General features: G+C 41.0%; 1 protein-coding gene across 1 annotated transcript in view; it reads left to right on the top strand.

Moving 5' to 3' along the window:
- Positions 1-1,286: 1,286 nt before the first annotated feature.
- The window catches only part of adam10a (ADAM metallopeptidase domain 10a), a 105,053-nt gene continuing 84,945 nt past the window's right edge, over positions 1,287-21,394 (top strand). The window contains exons 1-2 of the mRNA XM_078427390.1: positions 1,287-1,515; positions 18,737-18,887. Coding sequence (XP_078283516.1) covers positions 1,446-1,515; positions 18,737-18,887 — 221 coding nt within the window. The 5' untranslated portion in view covers positions 1,287-1,445. The remainder of the gene's footprint in view (positions 1,516-18,736; positions 18,888-21,394) is intronic.

Genomic DNA, 21,394 nt, shown 5'->3' on the forward strand with positions numbered 1-21,394 from the left:
CCTTGAACCAATCTACACAATATTAACCACAAGTCTACCTCAGCACCGAGCTACTATAAACTTTGTGTAAGGTCCACTACCTCGTATGTACCTATAGTCGGGTTACCTGATATATACTCGATAGTATTATTGTCTACTAGACCAAGTTGGGCTCAAACCTCTCCTGCATTGGTGCAGCACCCTGTCCTCCCCCCCCCTCCCCTCTCTCCCCAACCCCCTCCCCTCTCTCCCCGACCCCCTCCCCTCTCTCCCCGACCCCCTCCCCTCTCTCCCCGACCCCCTCCCCTCTCTCCCCGACCCGCTCCCCTCTCTCCCCGACCCCCTCCCCTCTCTCCCCGACCCCCTCCCCTCTCTCCCCGACCCCCTCCCCTCCCTCCCCGGCCCCCTCCCCTCCCTCCCCGGCCCCCTCCCCTCCCTCCCCGGCCCCCTCCCCGGCCCCCTCCCCTCCCCTCCCTCCCCGGCCCCCCCAACCCCCTCCCCTCCTCCCTCCCCTCCTCCCTCCCCAACCCCCTCCCCCCTCCCCCCCCCCTCCCCCCTCCCCCCTCCCCCCCCCTCCCCTCCCCCCCCCCCTCTCTCCCCAACCCCCTCTCTCCCCAACCCCCTCTCTCCCCAACCCCCTCTCTCCCCAACCCCCTCTCTCCCCAACCCCCTCTCTCCCCAACCCCCTCCCCTCTCTCCCCAACCCCCTCCCCTCTCTCCCCAACCCCCTCCCCTCTCTCCCCAACCCCCTCCCCTCTCCCTTCTCGCCCACTTCCCTCCTCCCCCACTCCCCCCCTCCCCCACTCCCCCCCCTTTAAAACTTAAAAATATGAATAACTTTAAAAATATAACACCAATTTGAATGAAACTACGAGCATTATCACTAAAGTGACAAAGGTGAGTAAGGTGGGCCTAAAATTGTCGCGCTGTCGTGTACCGTTTTGGCTCAAGTTCAGTCACAAACAAGATAACAAACGAGAGTTTTAGTATATAGATTGTATATTTCTCGGTTGCATTAATGTGCCTGTAAAGCTGCAGAATGCAAGAACTTCATTATTCAGATCTCGATGTATTTAACAATTAAACACTCTTGATGGCCCACCTCTGCTCCTCTCTCACGTTCGCAGCGAGTCTGGGAGAGCTGTGCGATTGTTTGTTCTCATTCAGTTTTACCTCATTCTCTGCATGCACAGTGTTTACCAAAGGGCGGGCGTTTCCGACTGGAGCAGGTCCAACAATGAGTGCAGCTCGGAGCTGGGCGCGGCGCCTTTAAGGGCGAGCGGGCTCCTTATCTGGCAGCGGGGGCGGGATGGGCCGGGCCGGGGAGCGGCGTATTCAGGAAGGCAGGAACCAGCGGCTGGCGCTCGCTTAGCACCGAGGGCGAGGGGTCTCCGAGAGCCGCTGACGCTGCTGGGCAGCCGGGCTGCGCGTCGGCGATCTAATCCCGCCGGACGGGAGGCCCCGGGATGCGGGCCCCAGCGATGCGGTGGTTCGGAGCCGCGCTGCTGTTGCTGTGCTGGGCATCGAGTTTGCGGGGTAAGAGACTGGCTGCCGCGCTTTCCAGCGGCGGGCTTACGATGCGATGCTTCCCCCTCCCCCGCCCAGGGAATCACCGGAGTCCGAGGCCTTGGCCTTAAGCCTGGCGCTCTCCGTGCCACGGCTGCGGGGGATGCACGGCGCCTGGCCCGGGCGCCGGAGTGTCCCCACCCGCCCGGCCCTCTCACCCACGTTGGAGGCCGTTGTTGTTGTTCCCTTGGCAGCCAGCGGGTTGGAGGGAGTACCGGCACCCGGCTCTCGCAGCGCTTCGGCCTGATGATCCCTCTCCCGTTGCCCGGTTGCCCGATCGCCCTCCTGTTGCACGGCCGGCCTTGCACCCCCCCCCCCATCGCTTGGTCCAACGTGTGGGGTTTAACATGACATTCTGCCGAGCACTGTCGGCTCATCCACACCGTGTGCATTTTAAATTTTAATTAGTGTATTAATGTAAAAGGGCTTGTGCTGGTAAACAAAGATAGGCTGCAGTTTGTTTAGGATCCAGACAGGTGTTTAATCTGGGGGGGACCATTAGGCTATAGCAGACAATTGAGTGATTTAAAAAACAAAACGTTATTTATGTCGATGATCGAGGTTTTCAACGCGATTATAATTGTGTGTAAGATCATATCAGTTTATAACGTTAGTTGATGGGGGAAAGAAGATATCCCGTACACAGGCAGCTTACAAATGAACGTGAGAAGTGGCACTAAATTTTTGTGACCAAATTAGTAGTCCTAAACTCCAGTCTGAAGGCTCTTGTTCCACGGTACTTGGTCCTTGTACAGCACTATTTTGCCCGGGCGTTATTGGTTTCGGTCATCTCAGCGGCTGGTGCATGCCCACACCCTGTGATGAGATCCATTTCCAAGTAATGACTGTTTCCAGGAAATGGACCGATTCTTGTGTGTGTTTACGTGTTTCATGTCAATTACCTATTTATCTTTTAGTTTTGCTCACCCGTAAAATGTTGTTCTACGGTACTTTAGGGAAGGTATCAATGTATTTTTTTTAAATGATTTTTTACTATTCCTGGTTGTCAATCCGACATCGTTGAGGTTGGAGGAGCACATGTTAATGGCGGATATTCTATTGCACTTGTCATGTACAGTAGTATATATATATTTATTTTGTTTTGCTGCCACATTCCCGTTATCTATTCGGTAAATAAAGAGATCTGCTCTTTGAGTTGGATTCATCGTCATAAATTGGCAGAAGAGGCAACAGAACCGCAATGAAGACAGACTGTGTCCAAAGGTTTTACTGGGCAAATGTAGAAGTTTTAAATCTCGGTATCTTACCTCGTTCAAAGGAGCAACATTACGCAATTCACTAGTCACAGCTATCAATCTTTAACTTGACGTGAATGGTTCAGGGTGGTGCGAAATTGAATGATCCTCTTTGTGTGCATTTCCTCCTGCTGTGTGTAAGAGATAAGTGGATTTATGTGTTTTTCTAAACTTCACCCAACATTCGAATTTAGTATCCAAATTAGTCTTGCAGTGCAGATAAGAATGTTGAACTGGTGGGTTATGTGTAGTTCCCTCTATTTCTCACCCATTTCTTTGCTTTCTGTTCATTGCAGGGAAATAACCCCCCCCCCCCCCCCCCCCCGCCCCCAAGGATTCAGATTGCCTTCCCTACCTACTATTATGGTTTATCCTCACTGAAGTGTTTCCACCTGAAAAACATTTTTTTTAAGGCAGATGACTTGATATTTGACTTTTAATTTAATAACTGGCCACTCATGCTGCTGCAAGAAACAATTTTACTGTTCTACTGTCGGTACATATAACAATGAAATACTTTTGACTCGTAGTTCTGCAATTGTCGAGATCTCTACAAGGGTGAAACTAAGTATAGTCTAGGCGACCATTTTGCGGAGCACCTGAGCGCTGTCCGCACCAACCATCTCAATCTTCCAGTTAGTTGCACATCATTTTAACTTTCCTTCCCAATCTCACACTGACCTGTCTGTCTTCTGCTTTGTCCATTGCTATGACAGGCCTCAACAATGTGAACGATCATCTGCTATTCTACTTGGGTGGCTTATGACCTCCAGAACTTAACATTGAATCTTCTGATTTTGGGCAACCTGCATTCCACTGCTCTCCTTCAACACACACTCCTCTGTTCACCTAGTTTTCTTCTCCCTTTGTTATCTCCTACCCTCACCCCACTGAACCCAACATGTTTCTATCCATCATCCTTTCTCCACCAACCCTCTCACCTACTTCCATCTGCCCACCATGTCCTCCCCAACTGATTCCATCTATTACCAACCCCTATTTCTCTTTGCCCCCCCCCCCCCTTTACTGCTATATACTAGTAATAATTCTTGTTCAATCTCAGTCCTGATGCTGATGTAGGAAAGAACTGCAGATGCTGGTTTAAATCGAAGGTAGACACAAAATGCTGGAGTTTCTGCTGGAGAGAAGAAATTATGTTTCGAGTCGAGACCCTTCTTCAGACTTGCGATGTCTGTTTGCACCTATTTCCCCCCACAGATGCTGCTTGATGTGCTGAGTTCCTCCAGCATTCTGATTTGGATTCTAGCATCTGCAGCCTCTTGTCAGCATAGAATTCAGATGAGTTCAGAGAAATAATTATTAACCTCGGTTAGAATTTTCTTTAGTTTTCAGGCTTTTAAAAAAACTCTGTTTGGTACGAAGGGAAAGTAATTCTTTTCCTTTCCTGGCTTGCACAATTGGCTGTGTTTTATTTACGAGAGCGTGGCTGGGAGTACTGAATTCCCAGCCAAACTCGCTTCTGCAAAATTTCCAGGAACATATTTTCTAGTGAATTTAAATGAATTTATTTTACAAACTATAGTTGATTCCTCAGTGTCATTATGCAATGACATTTTAAATAGGCTTCTATCATTTGGTTATCAGCAGAATGTGTCATCAATTTATTGAAATTAAAGCAATATGTTGCTATACCACTAAACATTTAACTGCATCTATTTATTGAAAGATATATTTGAATGTATAGAAGTTGGAAGAAATTACCTTTTACACGTCACTTAACTTTGCTCTACATCTGAAGAATTGCTATAATGGAAAGATTATTTTCTTTTTCCTAAGTTTAAAGAAATCCTATTCAAATAAAATGCAATTTCCATTCCCTGATTTCACTTTGAAGAAATGGTGTTCTGGCTGTCTTTTAAACCTGCAGTAGGGAATATAGCACCCTAAGCTGATCCCTTTTTCAAATTTTATCTACTTTCCCAAAAAAACTCTTTCAATTTGCAGTTGCTTCACCTTTGCTCCAGACATTTTCATCTCCTGCCGTGCTGTTTGAGATCATTTGGTGCTTCATATACTTTCCCGGATAAGCATTAATGTTTGGTGTACTGTCAACAGAAATCCCATTAAGTAAGCACATGTTGGAGTAATTGAACACACTGTTCCTATCCTGGAAGTGGCTTTGCCTGGGGTGCCCACAGTTGTTTTCTGTCAGTGTCACCAATGTCACACCCACATTGAGACTAGCTGGGCCAGTGTTTCATTTATACATTTGTTTTTTCTTGGCAGTGATGTGGGGATGATTGTTTCCTCGATGTAGTTATAATTTTGGAGTAGCGTGCAGTAATCCATTGATCTGCTGTAGGAAAAGCAGCCAAGTAAAGGTAGAATGTGTGTAGTATGAATGGAGCTTACCTCAGCATACATCAGTGGCTAATAATGGGGTAACGCATGTCTATGGCTTGGAGTTACAACCCAAGGGTTAATTTGCTGCCAGTTCCTTCTTTGAAACCTGGTTGTTTTAAACATATATGTATTTTTGCTGTTTTCCATCTATTTTGTTTTTAATTCTGATTTCAAATTTGGCACCAGCCTTTTCCTGAACAGGAGAGCTGCGAAGTGGCTTGTTTCCAGCACACTTACCAACTGCTGCAAATAGACTTAAAGACAAATGCAGATAAGCCTGCCTAGCAGATTACCATTTCTCTGGAAGGTGGGAAATGCCCCTTATATCCACTTGACCTCCAGAAGACTGAAGCCAAACTAATCGACGTGGAATTATGACTGAGTGTCATCCTTTCCAGAGCCTTTGTTCATGTGCTGTCACTCTTCTCTGAGATTAGTAGCATTTATTGTCAAGTTTAAGAGGTGTCGCCCAATATATCAGGATATGGCTTTTGTAAATCTGATTTTTAAAGCTCCGTACACTTATGAGGCAATTGTCAAGATGTGTAACTTGGCGCTTAAATAATATTTTAAGCTTATTTAGGTTTTCCATTTCAAATATCTACAGATAAATATAAAATCTATACTGCATGAAATAATAGATTTTGCACTAAAATGTATGTATTCATGCAAGTTAAATTTCTCGGACTGGTCTAAGATGGTTATAAAAAAACAGACTGATTTTTTTTCCTTCAGAAATAAAGGGAGTGCCTAGTTGGCACTCCATCTTCAGCTATACAACGATACATATTTTGGATCATTGAATGTGTAACCTCTCGGAATTGCATTTATAATTGCACAGATGTTAAGAGTGAAATAGAATTAAAAGACTGGAAGTTCTGAACCATCACATAATGAATCAGTTGCTGAACCCCAGGTTTTCTGAATAATGATAACAAGGCAGATGACTATTGGAGTTTTATGAAAAATTGTGATTGCACTTCAAAACTGTTCTTGAACTAGATTAAAACAAATCTTTCTGCATTTTTAAGGTTGGGTCCAGAGTGCTCCAAGGTTTGCCTAAAACTTAATAGGCCAAGGCAAATGCTTTGGGTATTGGGGTAAACATGTTTTGGAGGTAGCTCCTTTGAATCAGAGATAATCCATGTTCATTCTGTTTCTGTGTTCAAGTGTGGGGACAGCAGATTTGCCCACAGATGAGGCAGGAGATGCTTCATGGAGTAGGTGGATTGGTAGTTTATAGTGACTTTCTCCTGTTTATGTAGGGCTTCGGTGCGTTCCGAAAGCATGGACTTAAGCTATGCCATGGACCTGAATACCACCCCTAACGTTGCTCTGTTTTGAGTGGTTGCAAAGTTGGGGATGACCACGGGTTAGTGGGGGTGTTGCTCCATTCACAGAGGGTTTGAGTGTGTCATTAAAGCCTTTTCCCTGCTTCCCTGGTAATCTTTTTCTCAATTCCTCCGATCCCAGCTCTGATTCTACATCACTATCTTCACTATCAGGATCAACACTGATCTGCCTGTTATTAACGACACTACTCTGTCCCTTTCACCTTTTCTGCCTTATTTTCTGGAATCTTGCATAACCTGGAATATTGAGCAGCCAGTACTGGTCACCCTAAAGGTCACACTTGTATGTTGCTATGTACTGTTAACTCATCTTTGTTACTGCAAATGCTTCATGCATTTAGATAAATACTTTCAGGGCTTTTACTTTGTTCGGAGCTGCATGCTTTTGCTTGCATATTCACTCCACCCTGTCATACTTGGCTTACCAATTTCTTTTTCGTGCTATGCCACTACTCAATCATTTCCTCTAGATTTATTAAACATCCAGTTCTCAGAGCCCTCCCATTGTCGTATTTAGTTTGAAGCCCTGTCTACAATCCTGTTTCAATTCGACTGTCCTCGTTCATTGATGGAGACATGGGGGGTTCAGTGAGTTTAAAAAAAAGGATGTGCTACTCCCTGTATTTTTCAAGGAATTGCCAGCAGTGAAAGCCCTGTCCATTGTCTCGGTGGAAGGAATTTGCAGTTCAATTCAGGGAGCAGCTAATGGAAGGGGGAAACTGGTCATATTCCCTTTGCTGAGATACTCCTGTGTCTTTGTTGCGGTTGGATTTTTCACAATTGCAGCATGTGAGATTTCTGAGTATATTCTCCACTTCTGTAGGATTCACTTCTGAGATTGTGGTTACTGAACTCTCTTCGCCGTTGAGTTTTTATCTTTATTGGGGATAGCTTCTGTTGTTGGTTGTTGGCTGCAACCTTTCCCCCATTGACGAACTGTACACTGCAAGGGCCAGGAAGCGAGCAGGCAAGATCATCTCTGACCCCTCTCACCCTGGCCACAAAATCTTTGAAGCTCTTCCCTCTGGAAGGCGACTCCGGACTGTCAAAGCAGCCACAGCCAGACATGAAAACTGCTTTTTTCCACGCGTAGTAGTTCTACTCAATAACCAAAGTCTGCAGTCTCTTTTTTGCTCTGGTTTATTTTCACCCACATGTTTAGACTGTAATGGTGTATCCTTATTGTTTTGATGTGATTATGCTTTATTCTTAATTGTTAACTGTATGTTTGTGTTGTCATTTGTGAGCGGAGCACCAAGGCACATTCCTTGTATATGCACATACTTGGCCAATAAACTTATTCATTCATTCATTTATTCATTCCTGAAGCCCTGTTATGATGACTATAAACTGGATGGGTTGCACTGGGGGCTTTGGTCTTTTGTTTTTTTTTCGCCATCTAAGATGTCAAGCACAATTGTAGAAGCGTGGCAATGTGATGTCACTGCTGTGCCAAGCTGCTTCCATGCGTGCCATCAGGCAACCTTACAGTATTTTATTGAGTTCTTGAAGTGGTTTGTCTTACCATTGATGTCATTGGTAATGAGAGCAGTAGAAATTGTTATGTTATTGCTTTTCATTCTTGTATCATCCTGAGCCTCTAATTTGAAACACAAGACTCGGTTCAAGACTGATTTTTAGGTTTGAATACTTGATGAAAACTGGCATATCAATACATTGCTGTGTGGGTGAGATCTCTGTCAAAGTTGTTGTCTATTTGCAGAAGTATTAATGAGGTGTGGGCTGTTTGTTCAAATGGTGTAAATATTTGGATACAACTTGAGTTCTGCTGATGTTCCAATCGCCAGTAACTAAACAGGTTATTTGATTATTCATGTGTTTTGTGGGAATTGGCTGTGACCAGCTGGGTGATCATTTAATTGGACACAAAATGACGGAGTAACTCAGTGGGCCAGGCAGCATCTCTGGAGAACATGGATAGGTGATGTTTCAGGTCAGAACATGACCTGAAGTAATTTCTTAACCAGCATGACATGGAGTTGGGTAGCATAGTGCTTAGAGAGTCATAGAGTTATACAGCATGGAAATAGGCCCTTTGACCCATCATACCCACGCCAACAAAGATACCCCATCTACAATTCCCATCTACCCTCGTTTGGTCCATATCCCTCTAAACATTTCCAAACCATGTCCATATTTTCCAGAGATGTTGTCTGATCTGCTAAGTTACTCCAGCACTCTGTCCATTTTTGTAAACCAGCATCCGAGGTTCCTTGTTACTACATTCATTTAATTGCACTTTCTTGAACATGATGACAAATGACCATTCTTCATAAGAGTGAAACATTTTCTGATTGCGTTAGTTCCTGACACAATGGACAAGTACTTTTTCCTTTTCAATGTAGCATTGATTGCAAACTGTTCTACTAATTTCACGCAAACAGTGGAAAATGTTAGTATTTCCTGGAAATGACACATGATGCAGTCGAAACCCACATGCCGATTCATGTTCCGGCGGTTTAAGATCTCAAACTGTATATAAGCTTTGTTGTGTTTTGTCACTGCTACCGTGAAGGAACTTGTGCTTTAAAAAGATTATTGTGGCAGAAATTGGTCGTCGTGTATTGAAGCTAACTTTATATAGGTCATAGAAATTTGAGAATTACAAAGTAAGATTGATTTAGAAAAATCTCATTGTCAATCCACATGGATTGATTCAGCTTTTTGGCCTATTTAATGTATTGTTGGTTCAATTGTTAAGTGAGTTAATGCATGATGCTTGATATTTGCCCATTTCAATCTTAAAATTTGTATCATGTTGACTTTCATTTTGGTAATATTGCCTTGCAATATTCTCTCAAAAACATTAGGCAACTTTCTCATCACAAAGATTTATTTTATTTGCTCTTTATTAATTTACCTCTCTTTATTGTAAATGGCACGCTGAAATTAGCTTCTTTTCCGACTTACCATTCCTTTTTTTAACTAGTTTCTGGGAAATGGAGATATGAGTTTTTAAATAACACTCTGGCCTGTTGTTATAATATAATAATATATTCCTTTACTTGTCCCATGCTGGGGAAATTTGCAGTGTTACAGCAGCAAAGTGGATAGCAAGAGACATTCATTATAAAGATAAGGATAATTGTCATCATTTACTGCGTTTTTTCTTTACTGTTACTGTTAACTGGTCTGTTGACTGGTCTGGTGGGAGTAGCACTGGTTGTGCAGTCTCAGCAGCTGGAAGGAAGGACCTCCGATATCTCTCCTTCACGCACTTGGGGTGAAGGAGTCTGTCACTGAAGGAGTTACTCAGTGCAGTGACAGTGTCCTGCATGGGGTGGGAGTCATTGTCTAGCAGCGATGTTATCTTTGTTATCATCCTCCTTTCTCCCACCACCTTTTCACAAAATGTCAACTGATTCCTAATATGATGTAGGGATTGCTGACTAACAGATTGTTGCAACTTTTTATCAACTAATTTTAATGGAAAATATCTTGCATGTACTCAAAGTGTAAGAAAATAACTGCAGATGCTGGTACAAATCGAAGGTATTTATTCACAAAATGCTGGAGTAACTCAGCAGGTCAGGCAGTAACCCATTCCTTCTCTCCTGAGATGCTGCCTGACCTGCTGAGTTACTCTTGCATGTACTCAATGTAAGTAAATGGTTTAAAAATATATATCCTTGAACCTATCACAATTCACGAAGGAAGCAAACCGATAAACATTCAAACACTTTTTGCACCAGCTGTTCAATTATTTTTACCATTCAAAATATAAAGGGTCTTCACCAATTTGGGTGGCATGGAGCAGGTAGGCTCGCTACCTGTGCTCCACTTTCTGTGCTGTCTCGCTCCATAACCAACCGAGTGCTAAGAGGTTCTGGAATCTCACAGTGGGATCTACTGACCAATTGCACATATACTCTAGATATACTGTATGTCTTTATCTAGTGTGGAATGCTGCGATAATGCTGCTGAAGTTATTGGGTAATAAGATTTCCCATTCTGAACGTGCATGCACAATAATTGAATTTGATGTTTTAGTGACCCTTTTCTGTCCTATTTTATTTGCAAGTTTTTCGTATCATTGGTCTTCCAGATTGAGATGTTGGGAATGGACCTTTATCCGAAGGCACCGGCAGAAGTCTCGCATCTCTCCTCTATTTACATTGGGCCTGAGCAACAGATTGAAGCTCAGAGTATATCAATGGTATATCAAATTTAAGTTCACTAAAACCAAAACAATAACATCTGGCATACTTGGGACTGTTTGGACCATAGGCTCCTATTAATGCACAAAAATGCTTTTAATTTGGCTATTTTTGGATTTCACGTGGCTGCATGATAAATCTTCCATTAAACCAGGTGAATTTAAAGCGCATGTGGAACTGGTGTTCTAGTGAGCCGGATGCTAAACAATCTCAATTTCTCAGCTGTACAGACAGGATGGTTGGAATTTCTAATTCCTGCCACTTGTGCTCATCTGGAATGAGTGTGAGCAAATCTTGTACCTTGTTGCAAATTGTTTTAGATAAAACCTGAACTTGATTAAAAGGCCTGAAATCTAGTACAATAAAGCAGCTTCTGACCTAGCATTGTGGTCTCGGATGGAATGACACGGTCTAATTGACCTTTAGAATTCATAGCTTGAATTTTCCCCCTCATCACGTCAGATAGTTTCATTCTTTGTAGACACAAAATGCTGGAGTAACTCAGCGGGACAGGCAGCATCTCTGGAGAGAAGGAACGGGTGACGGAATGAGAGAAGGAATGGGAGACCCTTCTTCAGACTGATGTCAGGGGAGTGGGCGGGACAAAGATAGAATGTAGTCGGAGACAGTAAGACTGGTGGGAGTACTGGGAAGGGGGAGGGGATGGAGAGAGAGAGAGAGAGAGGGAAAGCAAGGGCTATTTGAAGTTAGAGAAGTCAATGTTCATACCGCTGGGCTGTAAACTACCCAAGCGAAATATGAGGTGCAGTTCCTCCAATTTACGCTGGGCCTCACTCTGACAATGGAGGAGGCCCAGAATAGAAAGGTCAGATTGGGAATGGGAGGAGGAGTTGAAGTGCTGAGCAACCGGGAAATCAGGTAGGTTAAAGGGGACTGAGTGGAGGTGTTCAGCGAAACGATCGCTGAGCTTGCACTTGGTCTCGCCAATGTAGAGAAGTTGACACCAGGAACAGCAGATACAGTAGATGACATTGGAGGAGGTATAAGTGATAGATTCTTTGATGATATAGTTTAATTCTTTGTGATATATTTCCCCTATTTTTCTTTCTTCATCAACCCCCATCTCACCCCAAGTCAAACTTTCCATACCCCTCACATTGCACTGGTTATTTGACTTCAGTAAATAACTAAGATGTATGCGTTATTTATACATCACGCTAGTAAAAATAAAATTGTCTGTTTTTTTTATTCAAAGTGCGGAAATGAAGCTTGGTCCTAATCTGTTGCCAATAAACAGGCTCAATCTTGAATGGCTAATGTCTAGCTCACGAGTAGACTGTGGTTTTACCCAGCTTTCTCATGAGTTAGACATTGTCCAATTTAGTTGGAACAGATAAAATACCATTTGACAACTTGGTATCTCTTAGCCATTTAAACATTAGAAAAAAACATTGTACTGCTACAAAAAGTTTATAATTTGCCTGTATGTTGAAGTTCCTAACTTTTGAAAATCTTAACTTGAATCTTCTCTTTTATACACACTTTTTCATTTCATGAAATGAAAGTAGCCATCACTAATGAAATCTGCATTTTTAATTTTGTAACTCGGCCATGGTGCTTCCTGTAAACTCAACCCAGATTTTCAGCGGCGTTTTGTTGATTTTGGTTTCATCCGTGGTTACAGAATCATTCTGAAATCTGCACTTGCTCTAACTTATCCAAAGTGGGAAAATTTACCACTTTATATTTTACAGTTCATAGTTTCAAAAACCCGTTTTGTTTCCATCTCCAGCCCCATTGGTTTAATATAGGGAAACAAGTGTCTAAATACGGTTAGCAATTTGTACTTTTTGTATTCAATTTTAATTTTAGTTCACCCCTCAATATTGATCTATCTCGAAGCAATAATATTTGCCACTTTTCTTGTGTTCGGTGGTTATTAAGTAATTAAACTTTGTATTCATCCCTGATACAAAATGTATTTGAATATGTGGCAGATCTTGGCAACTGAAATTAATTTTAGAGGCAAAGTACTTGGATCAATTCATCACTGTCATAGACAGGGCACCATTTTGTATTTCTTTTAAAATCTCCATTATTTATGGATAAATATAAATCTCCATTCAGTCACAGCAGTTATTATTTCACTATTTGTATTTGTCAACCTAGACCTCGTCTAGAAACTAGAAACCTTTTCAGAAGTAGAGGCTACACAATCTTCCACCACTCCAACCACAAGAGAAACATACAAGGACCCAGCGCTGAAGTAACTCTGCGGGTCAGGCAGCATCTTTGGAGAAGATGGATAGGTGAGGTTTCAGGTTGGGACCCTTCTTCAGACCTGACCCGAAATGTCACCTATCCACATTCTCCAGTGATACTGCTTGACCTGCTGTGTTATTCCAGCACTTTGTCCTTTTGTGTAAACCGGCATCTGCAGTTCCATGATTTTATACAAGAAACGTATGTAGGGTATTATTTCAAGCATAGTACAGAACATGTAAAGAAAAATATGGCATTTGAAATTTTAAATAGCACCTTTTTCTTGACGTGTTTTAAAAGCATCCCAAATGTCTCCTAGGTGTGTATTTGCTATAGTAACATGGGAATTTGCAGCCAAATGGCATAAGGAAAGCTCTCACATGGAGCACTATTACAATAAGAACCAGGGGCAGAGTTCCTGTTGCCTCTGCAGTAAAATCAACATTTAGCTGCTATCCTCTTGGATGATAAAACAAGGAAGGAATGGCTTTAATTGTAGATATGGAGCTGTATTTTTGTTGTCAGCAAGCAATTTTAATAGGTAGCTTGTTAACATTGGTTAATTAATTTGCACTTAACAGCGTGTGAAAGGAGAGCTGGAACGATTCATTTAATTTGTACATCATGAGGCTTTGATGGGTTTGCATTGTCTGATGTGAGAAAGGACTTTGGGGAAGTTAGTGATTAGTTTGCATTTCGCAGTATACAGTGCCCTCCATAATGTTTGGGACATAGACCCATCTTTCATTTATTTTGCCTCTGTACTCCACAATTATGAGATTTGTAATAGAAAAAAATCACATGTGGTTAAAGTGCATTGTCAGATTTTATTAAAGGGTATTTTTATACATTTTGGTTTCACCATGTAGAAATTACAGTGGTGTTTATACATAGTCCCCCCATTTCAGGGCACCATTATGTTTGGGACATAGCAATGTCATGTAAATGAAAGTAGTCATGTTTAGTATTTTGTTGCATATCCTTTGCAATGACTGCTTGAAGTCTGTGACTCTGCCAGGCCTGTATTGCAGCCATATTTAGCTTATGCTTGTTTTGGGGGCTAGTCTCCTTCAGTTTTCTCTTCAGCATATAAAAGGCATGCTCAATTGGGTTCAGATCGGGTGATTGACTTGGCCACTCAAGAATTGACCTTTTTTAGCTTTGAAAAACTCCTTTGTTGCTTTAACAATATGTTTGGGATCGTTGTCTTGCTGTAGAATGAACTGCCGGCCAATGTGTTTTGAGGCATTTGTTTGAACTTGAGCAGATAGGATGTGTCTATACACTTCAGAATTCATTATGCTACTACCATCAGCAGTTGTATCATCACTGAAGATAAGTGAGCCAGTACCTTCAGCAGCCATACATGCCCAGGCAATAACATCCCCACCACAGTGTTTCATTGATGAGGTGGTATGCTTTGGATCTTGGGCAGTTCCTTTTCTCCATTATTTGCTCTTGCCATCACTCTGATATAAGTTAATCTTCATCTCATCTGTCCACAACACTTTTTTCCAGAACTGTGGTTGCTCTTTTAAGTACTTCTAGGCAAACTGTAACCTGGTCATTCTATTTTTGTGGCTAACCAGTGTAGCCTCTGTATTTCTGTTCATGAAGTCTTCTGCGGACAGTGTGGTCATTGATAAATCCATAACTGACTCCTGAAGAGTGTTTCTGATCTGTCAGACTGGTGTTTGGGGAAGCTCACCAGTGCTCTCTTTCTTCTTAATGATGTTCCTAACAGTTGATTTTGGTAAGCCTACGGTTTGGCTGATGTCTCTGACAGTTTTATTCTTGTTTCTCAGTCTCATAATGACCTATTTGACTTTCATTGGCACAACTTTGGTCCTCATGTTGATAAATAGCAATAAAAGTTTCCAAAGGTGATGGGAAGACTGGAGGAAAGCCTAGGTGCTGAGAGCTCTCTTATACCTGCATTAAGGAGGCAATTAAACACATCTGAGCAATTACAAACACCTGTGAAGCCATGTATCCCAAACATTATGGTGCCCTAAAATGGGGGGGAACTATGTTTAAACACAACTGTAATTTCTACACGGTGAAACCAAAATGTATAAAAATGGTCATTATTAAAATCTGATAATGTGCACTTTAACCACATGTGATTTTTTTCCTATTACAAATCTCAAATTGTTGAGTACAGAAGCAAATAAATAAATGGTGAGTCTTTGTTCCAAACGTTATGGAGAGCACTGTATATAGTTCTAAAATAACTTTAAGTCTGCAAGAAAAAAAGATCATAGTTGGCTTGGGTAAAGGTCAGATTTGGATATTATTTTACCATGAAACCTTTTGCTATCTGTTTTAACACTTCCATTGTATATTCATGTGCAAGTAATTTTCTTCATAATCATAGTTTAGCTTGTTTAACAATCTAAAAGGTCAACCTGCAGTAGTCGTAAATGTTGGACATCGAAAAGTAAATTAAAAGTAGTTAATGAGTCATGAAAAGTCTGCCATGTTGGTGTGATGACACCAGCATGATAAAGCATGACTTGCGGCCTAGAGGAGGGTGTGATCCCACAGCATTAATGCGTAGCTGCTTGTGAAAACTTAGTTATTTTGCATCTTCACAGAAAATAGCCAGTTTCTGCATTGCATGTGACTGGGAAGCCACTGTATGCCGACATGATGCACCCGTATCTTATCAGCAAGATGTTATTTGAAGTCCATGTCGGTAATGCTGCAAGTTACTTTGACCTGATTAATTGCCGGTGGAATTGACTGATTCACCCCCACCCTAGATTGCATTGAAGATTAACGGTTTAATTCGCCTGCAATCTCTTGGCAATCTACCAGACTCCAAGTTGCCTCACATTGGACGACTCCAATAGCGGCAAGAGATGGGATGGGCTGATATGTTTTTCATGAGGCAAAAGTGGCTGAGAGGTGACCTGATCGAGGTAGAAAAATGTTGAGAGGCATAGATGATCAGAATTGCAAAAATAAGAGGCCATAGGTTTTGTGTTAGAGGAAGGCGTTTTAAAGAGGATGTGAGTGTAACTTTTTTTTCTCGTGGTGGTTAATATCTGGAATGCACTGCCACATGAGGTGATGGAATCGAAAATGATCACTGAGTTTAAGGGGCATTTAGACAGACACTTGTATAAGGCCTAAAAGTATACTGACCTAATGTGGGCAAATGGGATTAGTGTAGACGGGCATAAAATCTGACTGATTCCACACCCTACATTGTTTCCAAGGTTCTGAACTTGAAATCTCTTTGGAAGCATGAGATGTCTGATATTAGAATTTGGAGCAAAAAATGAACTGCTGGAGCAACTTAGTAGCTGTGGAGCAAATGGGCAATTCATGTCATCAATCCAGAGACAGGGTCTCGACCCAAACTTGACTATCCATTTCCCTCCACAGATGCTGCATGACCCACATTTCCTCCAGCAGTTTGTTCTGCAAGAGCTCTGTTAATGTCCACCAGCAGGATGCTCCACACCCATAGTTCGTAATCTGCAACATCGCCTAACGCCCTTTTAAATTCCACTTGAAAATTGGACATAGAATTAACGTTGAAACACATGTCCAATCTTAAATCACATCCCAAAGCTGTTGTAATAACTCCTGTAATGGTAACAATTCCAGCAATGTAATCAACATTTTAGCCCAAATATTTTTTGCCGTTTAATGTAAATCAACATATCCAGTAATTTTCTTTGCAAAACAGGAAAAGATGTGTATTGCATGCACTTCCTCATAACGTACTAGAACAACTATGTTTATGGATTTTAAAATAGGGGTGTTTCTTGATAAGCAATGTACGACTGGCTAACAGATTTCAATTATAGTCAGAGTTGTAACAAGCCCCTCACACTAATTTGGCCATGCTAATCCAGGTGTGTATCCAAGCTAGTCCCATTTTGCCTGTCCAGCTCATGACCCCTTTAAACTTTAACTGTTCAAACGGTATATTATATATATATATATATATATATATATATATATATATATACTGTGCAATATATATATATGGTTTTGGTGTTGGGTCCAAAATATGTGGTCCACAGTTGGCACTGTAATTGCAGGTGGAAAACCAGTATGAAAATATACAAATTTATTTTAAGCTTCTTATTATCCTACCCAATGTCCAATTGTGTGTGAACATATATCAGTCCAGGTCATTGAACCTCAATGACCAAATGTGCTTCTGAGTGCGCAGTAGTACCGCTGTAATGCTACAAGTATTTGGTTACCTCTTCAAATTTATGCTTTCCCATTCAGGCTCCTAAACTGTTTATGGCCAAGTGAATTTTTACTTAAATTTTCATTCTTGAAGATAAACTTGGCATGATTAACTTAATGTTTTTCTTGGAATGTCAAAGATGTCAATAGTTTTAAAAGACATGAGGCAAACAAAAATACAACTTTCGTGATTACTGATTCAGGAAACAAGCTTGGCCAACTTTAGCTGTCGTGTTTCTTCAGTTTTGACTACTTGGTTTCCTGAATATTTTCAAAAAGCAATATATTTGGTTAGAAATGAATTTTTATGAAATATCTTTCTGACAGCTGTATCGAGGCCTAAGTGAATGTTAGGATGTAATAAGATGAATTTACAGTGTATATAGCTGCTTCTGTACTCAAAATTCCCTTGTGATCAGACACCGTATGAATTGTTTGTTTTAGAAAGAGTCATCTGCACTGCTGGTACAGTACAGTTTGGCTTTTAAAAGGATATAGATGAAGAAAGGAGGCAGAGACAATAAAATGGAATACTTTGTATTGCATTCAATTGGTTATGAATGCCAATAACAAATGTATACTATTCGGAAAAGAAAAATGCATTATTGATTTGGATTTCCTATGTCCGCTGAGTGCTACTTAAGTTTCAAATTATCCTTTTATCCGCTTCACCCTTGACAATTTCCTCTCCTGCACATAATACTTTAGGCTCTGATTTAATTTTTTGTTTAGCTCTCTCTTGTCACCCCCGCAATTAGTACGAAAATGGGTCCTGACCCGGAATATCATCTGTTCACTTCTCTCCACAGATGCTGCGTGCCCAGCTGAGTTCCTCCAGCTGTTTGTATTTTGAAACTGTAATGCTAAAAAAAAAAAAAATCCTCTCCACAAATGCTGCCTGCCTGATCTGTTAAGTGTTTCTGGCATTTTCTGTTTTATTACAGATGAGTTTTCAATGGAATAAAAAACCAAGTTGACAGAGATACTGTTTGAAAGTTGCTTTCTTCTGCTGACTTTTTAATACAAATGAATATAAATCAATATTCACAAATGCAGTCTAAAGTGCAGCTTTCCACTGCAGTTCAGTTCTGGCTTTCAGAAACACATGCTCCACAGGTCATGCACCCTTGTAGATTAACAATTTTTTGCCGAGGTAACCAGTGTAATTTGGCACAAACTCAGTAGTCTGTTGGTGAATAGGAGATGAGCCTTGTGCAGAAATGCTCATTGATCTTTTAGTTTAATTGTACTAATTTGAATTCGTTTTTTCATTAACTTTATTCTTTTTTTTTTTTAAGTACCTTTTGAACTTTTTGGATGTGTGAATGGCTGTGACAGGAACAGACACTTTGGTTTCGGTGACTGTTTCAACAGCTTTCGAGGGGGACTTCAACTGTCTGACAAAGATCTTTTGAGCATCCAATTGGTTCTTGAATGCATAATACATATTTGGGTTGGATTACTAATCTCAGCATATTTTAGTTTGATCCAATTTATTATGTTACTATAATCAATGACTTTTGGGACACTCTGAACTTGGTAGTTGTCCTGTTTAATGGCCATGGCTTTTGATTGCACAACTAATAGTTTGTTTGTTCCACAGGGCAGTTGGGCAATCCTTTGAATAAGTACATTAGACATTATGAAGGTTTATCGTATGACATAGATGTACTGCATCAGAAACATCAACTTGCCAAGAGGTCAATTTTGCATGAAGACCAGTTTGTCCATTTGGATTTCCATGCACATGGCCGGTATGTAACAAGCACCAACAATTTCATTTTGTCTTTCTTTAAATCAATTACCTTGTCAGAACTTGCTATAATATCTTTCTTTTTTTTAAATAATACATAATCCATGTAGTTAATTACATTTTCAAGTTATTGCATGTATTTATGGGCGGAGAAGGGTGAAAATTCCTAGTCCTTTTTTAGTATCTATTTTAACCTATATCCAGTGGTTTTACCAAAAGTGTTTTGATTTATCACTGCTGAGAAGAATTGAATGAATTAATCCATTCATAACAAGGGGAGTTGAGTATAGGAGCAAAGAGGTCCTTCTGCAGTTGTACAGGGCCCTGGTGAGACCGCACCTGGAGTACTGTGTGCAGTTTTGGTCTCCAAATTTGAGGAAGGATATTCTTGCTATTGAGGGCGTGCAGCGTAGGTTTACTAGGTTAATTCCTGGAATGGCGGGACTGTCATATGTTGAAAAACTGGAACGACTAGGCTTGTATAAACTGGAATTTAGAAGGATGAGAGGGGATATTATCGAAACATATAAGATTATTAAGGGGTTGGACACGTTAGAGGCAGGAAACATGTTCAAAATGTTGGGGGAGTCCAGAACAAGGGGCCACAGTTTAAGAATAAGGGGAAGGCCATTTAGAACTGAGATGAGGAAAAACGTTTTCAGTCAGAGAGTTGTGAATCTGGAATTCTCTGCCTCAGAAGGCAGTGGAGGCCAATTCTCTGAATGCATTCAAGAGAGAACTAGATAGAGCTCTTAAGGATAGCGGAGTCAGGGGGTATAGGGAGAAGGCAGGAACGGGGTACTGATTGAGAATGATCAGCCATGATCACATTGAATGGCGGTGCTGGCTCGAAGGGCCGAATGGCCATCTCCTGCACCTATTGTCCATTGTCTATTGGAAGCATGCAGTGCTTAGACTAATCTTTGGGAGTAATGGTCCAGGGGAAAAGGACAGATTTTGTGCTAAGTATTGGCCTTTATTCTTAAACGTTCAATCAGGCTGGTAATTTTAAAACTTGAGCAACAAAGTAGTTTTAATCGGGTTGGTTTACTCCAGTTGACTTTTAAATTAGACATAATCTAGAATATCTTTTAACTCCTTTGCAAATCTAAACTTTTTACAAATGTTGCAGGAATGTCAGGAGTCGACAAATTATTGAAAATCTGTTTCTCTTGAGAATCTACAAAATACTTTAAGTATCCATGTTTAAATTGAAATCTTGAATCCAGAGGTATTGATGAAGTAATCAAACAATTTTTAAGCTACCTTGTGCAACTCATTAGCCATACCAGTGGTTTTTCCTCCATGTACTAATTCTTTAAATATTTTTAGAGTAAACCTTCAATTGATACGGTATCCATTCAATCTGCATGATTGCACTAATACTAAATTAACATTGATTTGTTCTACTTAATCAATTGCTAAGAAACAGTAAATGAGGAAATTAAAAACAAAATGCCAGACATGTGTAGCTATTCAATTAGTATTTATGGCTGAATGCTTGGAAAGAGACTTTGATCAAAAAGTAAATACTTGATACCATCTGTGGAAACAATCGGTGTTAAGTGCTTATTATGGCTATTTTTTAAAAAGCATTTTGGTGAATATGACAATAATTTGTTATTAAAAAATTCCAGGATGAAATTAAAATGGTGAATATTAGGAACACTCAGCACTTCAGACAACAGCCATGAAAAGAGAATCAGTGACATTTCGGGTTGTGGACCCTTCATCAAAACCGGAAAAGTGTTTTAAGTTAAACTAGTTTTAAGTTGCAGAGAAGGTGAGGGATACAACAAAGGGAAAATCTCTGATAAATTGAGGTTAGAGTTATTGGGAGGATATGGTTTTCACAAGCCAGTCTAGTGGATAGATTAATGAGGGTATGTTGATAAAGGAAACAAAAGACAAGTGAGAGCTGTAAAGTGCAGGTCTGAGTTATTGTAGAGACTGAAGCCGAATCATTAGAGCTGGGGATGCCCAATAATTGAGGCAGCCTTTGTGACGCGGCAGCAGAGTTGCTGCGTTACAGTGCTTGCAACGCCAGAGACCAGAGTTCGATCCCGACTATTTTCTCCGAGATCATCGGTTTCCTCCCACACTCCAAAGACATACAGGTTTGTAGGTTAATTGGCTTGGTATAAGTGTAAATTGTCCCTGGTGTGTATGTAAGGTGATGTTAACGTGCGGGAATCGCTGGTCGGTGCGGACTTGGTGGGACGAAGCTCATGTTTCTGCGCTGTATCTCTAATAAAAAATGAGAGTTAAAAAAACCCATTTATTTCCACACGGCTGCAAAATTCGCCATCTGTGATATTAATTTGAGTTTTTCAAATGGATGGTATGAACCAGTGGCATGTTCTTGTATTGCATTGGTAACAAAAGCACTGATGAAAACTTGCAAGTTGTTGGCTGTTCGAATCTGAGTATTGGCATTTTTTGTGCCCTCTAAATAATGCCAAAATATAAAAAATATTACCTGGCAAGGCACAGTCTCAATATAATTTT

This window comes from Rhinoraja longicauda, chromosome 33 (genome assembly GCF_053455715.1).
Source record: "Rhinoraja longicauda isolate Sanriku21f chromosome 33, sRhiLon1.1, whole genome shotgun sequence".
Taxonomy (NCBI): domain Eukaryota; kingdom Metazoa; phylum Chordata; class Chondrichthyes; order Rajiformes; family Arhynchobatidae; genus Rhinoraja; species Rhinoraja longicauda.